This window comes from Nannobrachium achirus (assembly GCF_963921795.1).
Source record: "Nannobrachium achirus genome assembly, chromosome: 7".
NCBI classification, from domain to species: domain Eukaryota; kingdom Metazoa; phylum Chordata; class Actinopteri; order Myctophiformes; family Myctophidae; genus Nannobrachium; species Nannobrachium achirus.
In genome coordinates this window covers 62,784,264-62,797,062 of record NC_137816.1, presented here as the reverse complement: position 1 = coordinate 62,797,062, position 12,799 = coordinate 62,784,264, and the positions used below count along the sequence as shown (strand labels likewise).

Here is a 12,799-nt window from a genome sequence, read left to right as displayed (position 1 = left end):
GTCCAAACAGCGCCACCAAAAGACCAAAACTAGATGCTAAAATAGCAAATATCTCCACCACATCTGCATATTTGCCTGGAGAGCTGATATATGCTGGGATGAAGGCTATCCACACGGCACAGAATATCAACATGCTGAAGGTGATTAACTTGGCTTCATTGAAGTTGTCTGGAAGATTCCTTGCCATGAAAGCTAGGATGAAGCTAAGGAGAGCCAGTAAACCAATATAACCCAGTAAGACTGCAAAACCTACTGTTGATCCCACATCACACTCATAGACTATCATATCACTGTGGTATTGTGTGTTTTTATGAGGACTTGGTGAGGCAGAAACAAGCCAGACTATGCAGATTAATGCTTGAATAGAAGTAAGAACCAGAAGTGTTCCTCTCTGCTGCACAGCACCAAACCACTTCATAATGTCTGCTCCTCCAGGCTTGGAGGTCTTGAACACGGCCAACACCACCATAGTCTTTACCAGGATACAACTCACACTAAGAGCAAAACTGATCCCAAACACTGCATGTCTCAGCTGACAGGTCCACATCCTGGGACGTCCAATGAACAGAAGAGAACACAAGAAACACAGTTTGAGTGACAGCAAGAGTTGGAAGCTGAGTTCTGAGTTGTTGGCGCGCACCATGGGCGTGTCTCGATGATAGATGAAGATTCCCAGGACAATGGCAGAGATAAGTGTGCCTAATAATGAGATTGTTGTCAAGGAGATACCGATGCCTTCGTGATAGGAGAGGAACTCCACACTCTTGGGGACACAGTGGTCACGCTGGGGACTGGACCAGGAGTCCTCTGGACAACTGGTGCACTCTGTAGAGTCTGACGAGGAGCAGGGGAGATTAAAGGGACAAGTACGGGCTCACGTTTCACATGTGTTGGCCTCAAATGTACTTAAAAAAGGGGCAAAATGTTTGAAAACAGCAGATCTACGAGCTCACAACGCGTCGCGGAGCTCGTAGATCGGCTGTTTTCAAATAGCCGAGGTATACGACGGTTTAATATGAAATGTATGTCTGCAAAGTAACTAGCAACTAAAGTTTTCAAATAATTGTAGTGGAGTACAGGTAAAAGTGGGTTGGGGGGATCCACGGTCAAGTGCTTTCAATCCGTCAAGTCGTCAACTATTTTTGGAATTTATTTTGGACTTTTGTGTCCAGGATTTGGGTTCACGGCATGTTTGGGTGGGTCCAGGGGGTCCAGGGGATCAAGTGTGACCGTAGGGGGGTCCCAAACCCCACTCTGACACAAACCGACGTGCTGTGAGCTTGTAGATGTGTATTTCTGAATGTCCAAAAGCAAGCGATACGTTATAAAATGTTGCCATAACCGGCCTTACTGGGGAGGGGACCCCCTGGTTTGCCCCCAAGGACCCCTGAGGGTTAAAAGACGCATTTTCAAACCACGCCCCGCCCCCAATTTGCATATGTCGACTAAGCTCCTCCCCTTCGTTTACATACAACCGTCTGCATTTTTTACGCGCTGGGAAACTCATTAGCATAATGTATGCGTGCCACGCCCACACGCATTTTCAAACCACGCCCCGCCCCCAATTTGCATATGTCGACTAAGCTCCTCCCCTTCATTTACATACGGCCGTCTGCATTTTTTACGCGCTGGGAAACGCCACTTAACAGCCTCATTAGCATAATGTATGCGTGCCACGCCCACACGCATTTTCAAACCACGCCCCGCCCCAATTTGCATATGTCGACTAAGCTCCTCCCCTTCGTTTACATACGACCGTCTGCATTTTTTACGCGCTGGGAAACGCCACTTAACAGCCTCATTAGCATAATGTATGCGTGCCACGCCCACACACATTTTCAAACCACGCCCCGCCCCCAATTTGCATATGTCGACTAAGCTCCTCCCCTTCGTTTACATACGACCGTCTGCATTTTTTACGCGCTGGGAAACGCCACTTAACAGCCTCATTAGCATAATGTATGCGTGCCACGCCCACACACATTTTCAAACCACGCCCCGCCCCCAATTTGCATATGTCGACTAAGCTCCTCCCCTTCGTTTACATACGACCGTCTGCATTTTTTACGCGCTGGGAAACTCATTAGCATAATGTATGCGTGCCACGCCCACACGCATTTTCAAACCACGCCCCGCCCCCAATTTGCATATGTCGACTAAGCTCCTCCCCTTCATTTACATATGGCCGTCTGCATTTTTTACGCGCTGGGAAACGCCACTTAACAGCCTCATTAGCATAATGTATGCGTGCCACGCCCACACGCATTTTCAAACCACGCCCCGTCCCCAATTTGCATATGTCGACTAAGCTCCTCCCCTTCGTTTACATACGACCGTCTGCATTTTTTACGCGCTGGGAAACGCCACTTAACAGCCTCATTAGCATAATGTATGCGTGCCACGCCCACACGCATTTTCAAACCACGCCCCGCCCCCAATTTGCATATGTCGACTAAGCTCCTCCCCTTCATTTACATACGGCCGTCTGCATTTTTTACGCGCTGGGAAACGCCACTTAACAGCCTCATTAGCATAATGTATGCGTGCCACGCCCACACACATTTTCAAACCACGCCCCGCCCCCAATTTGCATATGTCGACTAAGCTCCTCCCCTTCATTTACATACGGCCGTCTGCATTTTTTACGCGCTGGGAAACGCCACTTAACAGCCTCATTAGCATAATGTATGCGTGCCACGCCCACACGCATTTTCAAACCACGCCCCGCCCCCAATTTGCATATGTCGACTAAGCTCCTCCCCTTCGTTTACATACGACCGTCTGCATTTTTTACGCGCTGGGAAACGCCACTTAACAGCCTCATTAGCATAAGGTATGCGTGCCACGCCCACACGCATTTCCAAACCACGCCCCCCCCCCCCCCCCATTTGCATAAGTCGGCTTCATTTACATAATTAATGCGTGCGACGCCCACAAAACTCATTACGTTAGGCCCACTCACTCATTAAGTCAGACTCCTCCCTCTTGTTGAAACCACGCCCACTCATTAAGTTAAACTCCTCCCACTCATTAAGTTAGACTCCCGTCTAACTAGCCCCGCCCCTTTTTTATTTTTATTTATTTATTTATTTATTTATTTAGGAAGAAAGAAAGAAAGATAGATAGATAGATAGATAGATAGATAGATAGATAGATAGATAGATAGATAGATAGATTGATTTAAGTAAGCAAGAACGCTATCTATTTATTTAGCCGATAGGCAGAAGCCCGGAATCGGGGGCGGAGACCCGATTCCGGATAAGCGGTTGAAGATGGATGGATGGATGGATGGATGGATGGATGGATGGATGGAAGGAAGGAAGGAAGGAAGGAAGGAAGGAAGGAAGGAAGGAAGGAAGGAAGGAAGGAAACATAGTTGGGGAGGGAAATAAATAAATAAATCAATAAATAGTCTGTCTCGACAGGGGCCTTATATATTAATAATTAATGAAATAAATAAAGCTCCTTTTAGTTGACCTTGTACCAGTGAGCCCAGCCAATGCAGGGGGCGGGGCCATAATTAATTAATTAATTAATTAAATAATCCGTACGCAGTCGGGGGAACAGCCAATGCCGGGGCCAATGTGTCCTTTCGGCCTGGTGCAGACACCTGGGGGTCCCCCAGGGACCTACCTGGGGATCCCTGGAGCTCCGGGGGTCCTTGGAGGTTGTAGTTTGGGAGGTAAGGAGTGTGTGTGCAAAAGTTGGCATGGATCGGGGCAACGGTTGCGGAGATATGAGCAGGGAAAAAGTGTGACGTGTGACGGACGGAGAGACAGACAGCCGGTGGAGGTTTTGGTAGTAAGTGCGACCTGACGGTCGCAATTATGTAATTCATTTATTGGCGTGAGTAAAAGCATCAATACTGCAACATAGATATAGTGGAAATAGCAGATCTACAAGCTGGCTCACAGTGTAGATAGATCTGACTGACTGACTGATTGATTGGTTGATTGATTGATTGATTGATTGATTGAGCGAGCTATTTATTACAAGTATTGCATAGTTTACAGGGGTCTTCTTGGGGGAAAGCTCCTTTTAGTTGACCTTGTACCAGTGAACTGTACTGTCATGAGACTGTAAAGCTTTTCCTATTTTGATTTATTGGATTTCCTTTTAGTTGACCTTGTACCAGTGAACTGTACTCTCATGAGACTGTAGCTGTTCCTATTTTAATTCATTGGGTTTCCTTTTAGTTGACCTTGTACCAGTGAACTGTACTGTCATGAGACTGTAAAGCTTTTCCTATTTTGATTTATTGGATTTCCTTTTAGTTGACCTTGTACCAGTGAACTGTACTCTCATGAGACTGTAGCTGTTCCTATTTTAATTCATTGGATTTCCTTTTAGACCTTGTACCAGTGAACTGTATTGTCATGAGACTGTAGCTGTTCCTATTTTAATTCATTGGATTTCCGTTTAGTTGACCTTGTACCGAATCACGTTTATTATCCATCTGTCTTTATTTTTACACATGCATTCACATTGCATCATCAGCTGCTCAGCAGCTGTTGTTTGTTTTTTTCTTTTTTTTCCCTCTTTCCAAAACCTCCAGACAGACACCGAGGTCTCTCACCACGTCCACCCCGGACATGCGAGCCCAGGCAGCGGCCGAAGGCCGCTGCCCCCCCCCAACCCACTGGAACTAGGTAGGGCGAAGTGAAATAAAACCTATCAGTAGGTCCCCACCGACAGGGGTCACTGATGGCTAGGGTTAGAAAAAACACCAAACTGACACTACACCAGGGGCATACTCTGGAAACAAATTACTGCCTAGTGTAACAACGTTACTAACCGACTTTTCTTTTAAGGCTTGACATTACACCAAATCCTAAATAGTTCCACTGTTCTATTCCAACAGAGTAAATATCTGTACTGTCACTTTAAGAGTCTTTGCACTGGCTTGCTAATGACGCCCCCAGCTGCGCCTGTCAGTGTTTACCTAGGAGAGGAGAGGAGAGGAGACGGCAGGGTAAATAGCTCTATATTGTGACAGTAATCATTGCTATAGAGTGCTTGTTGACAGTAACACTGGTAAATAGCTCTATATTGTGACAGTAATCATTGCTATAGAGTGTTTGTTAAGTAACAGTGTTAAACAGCTCCATAGTGTGACAGTAATCATTGCTATAGAGTGTTTGTTCAGTAACAGTGTTAAACAGCTCTATAGTGTGACAGTAATCATTGCTATAGAGTGTTTGTTCAGTAACAGGGTTAAACAGCTCCATATTGTGTGACAGTAATCATTGCTATAGAGTGTTTGTTCAGTAACAGTGTTAAACAGCTCCATAGTGTGACAGTAATCATTGCTATAGAGTGTTTGTTCAGTAACAGTGTTAAACAGCTCTATATTGTGACAGTAATCATTGCTATAGAGTGTTTGTTCAGTAACAGTGTTAAACAGCTCCATAGTGTGACAGTAATCATTGCTATAGAGTGTTTGTTCAGTAACAGTGTTAAACAGCTCTATAGTGTGACAGTAATCATTGCTATAGAGTGTTTGTTCAGTAACAGGGTTAAACAGCTCCATATTGTGTGACAGTAATCATTGCTATAGAGTGTTTGTTCAGTAACAGTGTTAAACAGCTCCATAGTGTGACAGTAATCATTCTTGTTTGTTCCCCGTAACAGGATATCAAAGAATCCACATGAGGGCAGTGTTTCCATTCTCATGTTTTCGCTGGTGTATTTCTGTCACTTGAACTACGTTGTGTGTGTGTGTGTGTCTCCTGCAGGTGTCAACAGAAGGACCGCAAACATGGCGAGTTGCTGCTCGGAGCAACAGGTGAGACAGCAATAGCATTATCATTTGGTCAGCTAAGCCAGTCTGTGCTAGCATTATCATGTTGAGCTAACCCAGTCTGTGTGTGACATACTGTGCAACAACTGCTCTACCCTGAGTGGAGTCTGGGGGTCCCCAGAAATGCCATCAAGTGGGGGTCCCTAACCTGCTTAACGGGGGGGTCCTTGAAATCAGCTAATAAGTGCAGAGATGATGCTGCTTGCTTCTGATCCGCCCTCCTTTTGAACAAAGCATCACTACAACTCTATCCTTTCTGCTATCAGTCATTTCACTGCTGTCTCCCCACAGCTGTGCGTTTTGGCATTGTTGATGAGATATGATTGAGGACATCTTGTAAACCTGTCCTTTATTAACTACGTTTAGAGTAGTAAAATGTGTTTAAATCAAAGTCCTTTGTGACGTTTTTATCACTGTTGATACATAATGCGCGTGTCGTCGCAAGACGGGTCCCGGGACCCGTTACATTGAAAACCTAGCAACGTCGTCGCTCTAAAGTGTCTGTCCACTTGGGGCTCCTTGCTTTGAGACGCACTGCCTTACCTTACAGGTCAAGCTGCCGGACTTTGAGGACCTGAGACGTCATTTCAACAAAAAACAGTGGAGCGAGCTGAGGGAGATTGACAAGATCAGATATGCCAACATGAAGAGCAACCACCTGTTTAAGCTCTCCATAGGTAATGTTAAAAACTGTTTGCAGGTAATGGTACAAATATGTATTTTGCCAAGCAGAGTAAATACAGGTGTGTTATTTAAACATCAGGCAACCACTGGGATTTGGATAGAGTGCCAGGAATGTGCTGTCGTGTTCTAGAACCCAACCGTCTGTCTGTCTGTCTGTCTGTCTGTCTGTCTGTCTGTCTGTCTGTCTGTCTGTCTGTGTCTGTCTCTCTCTATCTCTCTCTCTCTCTCTCTCTCTCTCTCTCTCTCTCTCTCTCTCTCTCTCTCTCTCTCTGCGTTCTCTCCTCCTTTCTCCTTCAGGTATCAAGTCCCAGCCTCCAGACTTCATGAGGAGTCGCAACAAGCGCATCCAAACCCCCCCCTCACCTCGGCTCTCCTCCTCAAGTGAGGAAGAGGAGAAGGATGAAGAAGACGCGGAGTGGACTCCTTCCGTGTCTGGTAATCCCACACGGTTGCCATAGTCACACTACTGTACACGATAGTAAAGTTGAGCTGGTGGAGTGTGACTGCTTTTTCATAAAGCTAAATTAAATCCATAACAGTAATATAGTATTGTTAAATCAACAACGCCTGGGGCTTGGTTTAAACAGTCAACCATATGTGACACATCCAAGCTGTGTCTTCTTTTATTTATTCCATCAAATATGCTGTGTTCTAAATCCATAACTTTAGGTCAACATTAGAATGAGCTGCATTTGAATGTCCACATGAACACCCGTCTTCTCCGTCTGTGTGTTGTGTCAGGTCGACAGAAAACACTGTCAGTGCCCCCCAGTGACAGAGAGCTGAGAAAACTGCCCAAGGTCGATTACACCGAGGAGGAAGAGCCAGACGACGAAGAGTACTTCTGTGAGTACTTCCATTCCGTCTGCTCAGTTTTTTCTCTCACACACAGTTTTTGTCTCTTCTCTTCTATACTTTGTACAATGTTTAGTTGTATATGGCATACTTTGTAACACACTTCACCTCTTTGTTCTCTGTCTGTCTGTCTGTCTGTCTGTCTGTCTGACTGTCTGTCTGTCTGTCTGTCTGTCTGTCTGTCTGTCTGTCTGTGTGCGTGCGTGCGTGCGTGCGTGCGTGCGTGCGTGCGTGCGTGCGTGCGTGTGTGTGTCCATCCAGACTGTGACCCGTGTAAGGTGTTCTTCTTATCTCACTGTGAGGAACACGGTCCTCCTGTGTTCACGGTTGGTCGTACTATACGTCTCGGAGTTCCTGACAGAGCCAGGAAGACTTTGCCCAAGAGATTCCAGGTAAAACTATGTACATATATTCTGTACATTACACACAGACACTGTCAATGTACATAACTTTTTATACTATCTTGATATCTGTTGATCTCTCTCTCTCTCTCTCTCTCTCTCTCTCTCTCTCTCTCTCTCTCTCTCTCTCTCTCTCTCTCTCTCTCTCTCTCTCTCTCTGTGTGCAGATTAAACGTTCACGCATCCCGAATGCAGGTCTAGGGGTGTTCTACAAGGGAAAGCATCCTCTTGATGTGGGGGCTCACTTTGGGCCCTATCAAGGAGTCAGGACCTCCAAAGAGGAAGCTGAGGAGAGCGGATACTCCTGGGTGGTGAGTGAGTGAGTGCGTGCGTGCGTGCGTGCGTGCGTGCGTGTATCTGACTGTCAGATACATGCATGAAAAAAAGAAAGTTAAATAGGATCTTGTCAGATCTACAATGAAGGACACTGCTTAGTGAGTAGTTATATGGTAACCAGGGATTATGTTTTTAAGTCATACATAATATCATATCCTAAATCGTTACATCTAGTTTAATAGACGTTTTTATGTCAGTAGGCAATACTTATAGATAAATAATGATTGCTCTCTCTCTCTCTCTCTCTCTCTCTCTCTCTCTCTCTCTCTCTCTCTTTAGCTTCGCAAGAAGAAAAAATATGTCTACATTGATGCCAAAGACGAGACCAAGTCAAACTGGATGAGGTTAGATATAATTCTCCTGAAATAAAGTACTTGATTTCTCTCCCTCATGTGAATGTGTCTCCTATACCAAAGCATTTCCTATGAGGCACGGCTTTTAACTGGTTCCAGAAAATGTCATCGTATAACACCCATTTTAGCTTTTAGTCTTGCACTGTCCTACATTTCAGACCTACCTGTCTCCTTGCTGACTCTTTGCCCCGTTTTAAATCCCTTCTGAAAAGTCATCTCTGTAGAGCTGCATTCAACCCTCGGCACTCTTGATTTGTGTGTTTTTCAGGTATGTCAACTGTGCTCGCTATGAGGAAGAACAGAACCTGGTCGCGTTCCAGTTCCGAAAGGCCGTTGTGTATCGCACCTGTCGCCCTGTTAGAAAGGGAGAAGAACTGCTGGTCTGGTACGGGGATGACTACGCCAAGGAGCTGGGAATCATCTTTGATAAGATATGGGACCAAAAGAGTTCTGATAAAGGTAGCCGTCTGTCTGTCTGTCTGTCTGTCTGTTGAATGGAACCCGTCTAAATGACTTACCGACTGTTGATTTATACGATAGAGATTAGTTAGTCTAGTCAAATACTATCAGACTAATCGATGTGTGAATTATACATAGATATATAGAGATATTTTGTTTTTTTGTGTGCTAATATTTATCTACAAAATTACTACTATACACACGTTCAGTCAATTTACCCATGTCTTTCAATCCGCGAAACTCTGCTCTGAATTTTGACAAGGAGACAGTATTTCAGTTGTTTACATGAAATTTGCTCGCTCGCTCAACGCTCGCTCACTCACTCACTCACTCACTCACTCACTCACTCACTCACTCACTCACTCACTCACTGCACTCACTCACTCACTCACTCACTCACTCACTCAATCTCTGCCTCTCCCTCTCTCTCAGAACCGGGGCCCCAGTCTTCCAAGGCTAAGATCCAGTCCTCCAAGACTCGGACTCAGTCCGCTACTCAGACTCAGGCCTTCTGCTGTCCTGAGTGTCCGTACGCCTTCAACTCTCAGCTCTTCTACCACAAGCACTTGAAGAGGAGCCACAACGACCTCTACTTCCAGATGCTGAGAAGTGGACAGATCCCCCCAGCAGCGCAAGCCTGTCGGCAGCAGCACGGCCCCAGCAGCTCTGCTGAAACCAACTTGAAACAAGGACACACTGGACACTCTGGGGGGGGGGAACCTTTAGGTAACCCCAAGACACGCCAGCTTGTTCATACCAGAGAGAGACCCTTCCAGTGTGAACAGTGTGAGAAGACGTTCACTCAGTCGTCTCACCTCAAGAGCCACCAGCGTACCCACACAGGAGAGAGACCCTACGGCTGTCGGCAGTGTGAGAAGACGTTCACTCGGGCAGGTAACCTGAAGACGCACCAGCGTACCCACACAGGAGACAAACCCTACCACTGTCAACAGTGTGACAAGAGTTTCAGCGAGGCATGGAACCTGAAGACGCACCAGCGTACCCACACAGGAGAGAGACCCTACAGCTGTCGGCAGTGTGAGAAGACGTTCGCTATGGCAGGTAACCTGAAGACGCACCAGCGTACCCACACAGGAGACAAACCCTACCACTGTCAACAGTGTGACAAGAGTTTCAGCGTGGCAGGGAACCTGAAGAAGCACCAGCGTACCCACACAGGAGAGAGACCCTACGGCTGTCGGCAGTGTGAGAAGACGTTCACTCGGGCAGGTAACCTGAAGACGCACCAGCGTACCCACACAGGAGACAAACCCTACCGCTGTCGACAGTGTGACAAGAGTTTACGCCATGCACATCACCTGGCGACGCACCAGCGTACCCACACAGGAGAGAGACCGTACCGCTGTCGACAGTGTGAGAAGAGTTTCAACGAGCCGGGACACCTCAAGACACACCTGCGTATCCACTCTGGAGAGAAACCCTACCACTGCCAAGAGTGTGAGAAGAGTTTCAACGTTGCAGGTAACCTGAGGACACACCAGCGGCGTCTCCACTCTGCAGAGAAACCATACCACTGCAGACAGTGCGGCAAGAGTTTCGCTCTGTTAGATCACCTGAAGAGTCACCGGTGTCTCCCCGCAGGACAGAAGCCTTTCCACTGCGCACAGTGTGGCAAGAGTTTCACGCGCTCGGCTCACCTGAAGAAACACCAATGTGTCTCTGCTGCTGCTGCTGCACTCGATTAAAACCTTCTCTGGCCTTTTGTTTAGATTTAGTATGAGCGTGCCTTTGTGTGTGTGTGAGCATACAAAAGATACAAAGATTAGTTTCTGTTGTTTTAGTTTCTGTTGTTTTATTAACACTCAAATACCTGGAACGCGCCCGAGTCGTGTTAGATTTGAACCACTTTAATCATTATTTTATGCTTTAACTATTGAAAAATAGCAGATATACAAGCTCGCAGCGCGGCACCGAGTGCCGCGCTGCGAGATAGGCCTAAATGGGTTAATGATCTGCACAACGGTAGGGCTTCTCCCCTGTATGAATGATCTGTCACCCCACACAGCAGTAGGGCTTCTCTCCACTGTGAATGTCACCCCACACAGCAGTAGGGCTTCTCTCCACTGTGAATGTCACACCACACTGGACACGGCAGTAAGGCTTCTCTCTTTGCCTAGTACGGAACCTTTTCCCACGCTGGTCACAGCTGTGAGGCTTCTCTCTCTCCGGTGTGAACTCGGACAGTGGAATGACAGTGACATTGCATTAATTATAAAACATGTTTTCCCCCCACACTTTCCTGTGATCACAAAATAAATGTTTTTTCTACCGTGGCTCCCTTGTTGAGTGTGACCTTTAATTCATCAGCAATCAAATGTGTCCATTTGCAACGATTAAAACCATGCAGAGAAAACAGTGTTGTTGAATTTATCTATGTGTATCTACTACATCGGTGGTTCTCAACCTGTGGGTGGGGTCCCACAATTATTTTGGGGGGGGTCCCCAGATGATTTAATGTGCAACATTGTTTTCTCACTCAACAGTAAACAAACCAACATAGCGTTTAAGTGTATAGAGGGTTAAATTAATTATGACACATTAATTAGAGGCAGAAATTGTGAAAATAGCCGATCTACATGCTCACAACGCCTCGCGTTGCGAGGCGTTGTGAGCATGTAGATCTGCTATTTTCACAATAGAACTGTGGATGGATCACTGTACTACATCTTGGTGGTACTACATCTTGGTGGCACCCCGACCCATGATGGACTTCTTAGTGTTTCTCTCAGGTTTCAAAAGCATTATGTAACACTTTGGTCCAAACAGTGCCAACAAAAGGCCAAAACTAGATGCTAAAATAGCAAATATCTCCACCACATCTGCATATTTGCCTGGAGAGCTGATATATGCTGGGATGAAGGCTATCCACACGGCACAGAAGATCAACATGCTGAAAGTGATTAACTTGGCTTCATTGAAGTTGTCTGGAAGATTCCTTGCCATGAAAGCTAGGATGAAGCTAAGGAGAGCCAGTAAACCAATATAACCCAGTAAGACTGCAAAACCTACTGTTGATCCCACATCACACTCATAGACTATCATATCACTGTGGTATTGTGTGTTTTTATGAGGACTTGGTGAGGCAGAAACAAGCCAGACTATGCAGATTAATGCTTGAATAGAAGTAAGAACCAGAAGTGTTCCTCTCTGCTGCACAGCACCAAACCACTTCATAATGTCTGCTCCTCCAGGCTTGGAGGTCTTGAACACGGCCAACACCACCATAGTCTTTACCAGGATACAACTCACACTAAGAACAAAGGAGATCCCAAACACTGCGTGTCTCAGCTGGCAGGTCCACATCCTGGGACGTCCAATGAACAGAAGAGAACACAAGAAACACAGTTTGAGTGACAGCAAGAGTTGGAAGCTGAGTTCTGAGTTGTTGGCGCGCACCATGGGCGTGTCTCGATGATAGATGAAGATTCCCAGGACAATGGCAGAGATAAGTGTGCCTAATAATGAGATTGTTGTCAAGGAGATACCGATGCCTTCGTGATAGGAGAGGAACTCCACACTCTTGGGGACACAGTGGTCACGCTGGGGACTGGACCAGGAGTCCTCTGGACAACTGGTGCACTCTGTAGAGTCTGACGAGGAGCAGGGGAGATTAAAGGGACAAGTACGGGCTCACGTTTCACATGTGTTGGCCTCAAATGTACTTAAAAAAGGGGCAAAATGTTTGAAAACAGCAGATCTACGAGCTCACAACGCGTCGCGGAGCTCGTAGATCGGCTGTTTTCAAATAGCCGAGGTATACGACGGTTTAATATGAAATGTATGTCTGCAAAGTAACTAGCAACTAAAGTTTTCAAATAATTGTAGTGGAGTACAGGTAAAAGTGGGTTGGGGGGATCCACGGTCAAGTGCTTTCAATCCGTCAAGTCGTC

General features: G+C 46.2%; 1 protein-coding gene across 1 annotated transcript; it reads left to right on the top strand.

Annotated features, from left to right (window-relative positions):
- Positions 1-4,942: 4,942 nt before the first annotated feature.
- LOC308288910 (uncharacterized protein) lies at positions 4,943-10,594 on the top strand (the record flags this gene model as incomplete). The annotated part of the gene is made up of 12 exons (XM_080730384.1): positions 4,943-4,972; positions 5,736-5,785; positions 6,351-6,477; positions 6,782-6,919; positions 7,226-7,330; positions 7,601-7,731; positions 7,908-8,051; positions 8,356-8,420; positions 8,698-8,888; positions 9,321-9,950; positions 10,035-10,307; positions 10,410-10,594. Exons 2-12 carry the CDS (start codon positions 5,759-5,761, stop codon positions 10,592-10,594), a joined length of 2,016 nt encoding a protein of 671 aa, XP_080586510.1. The 5' UTR covers positions 4,943-4,972; positions 5,736-5,758.
- Between the last annotated feature and the right edge of the window lie 2,205 nt (positions 10,595-12,799).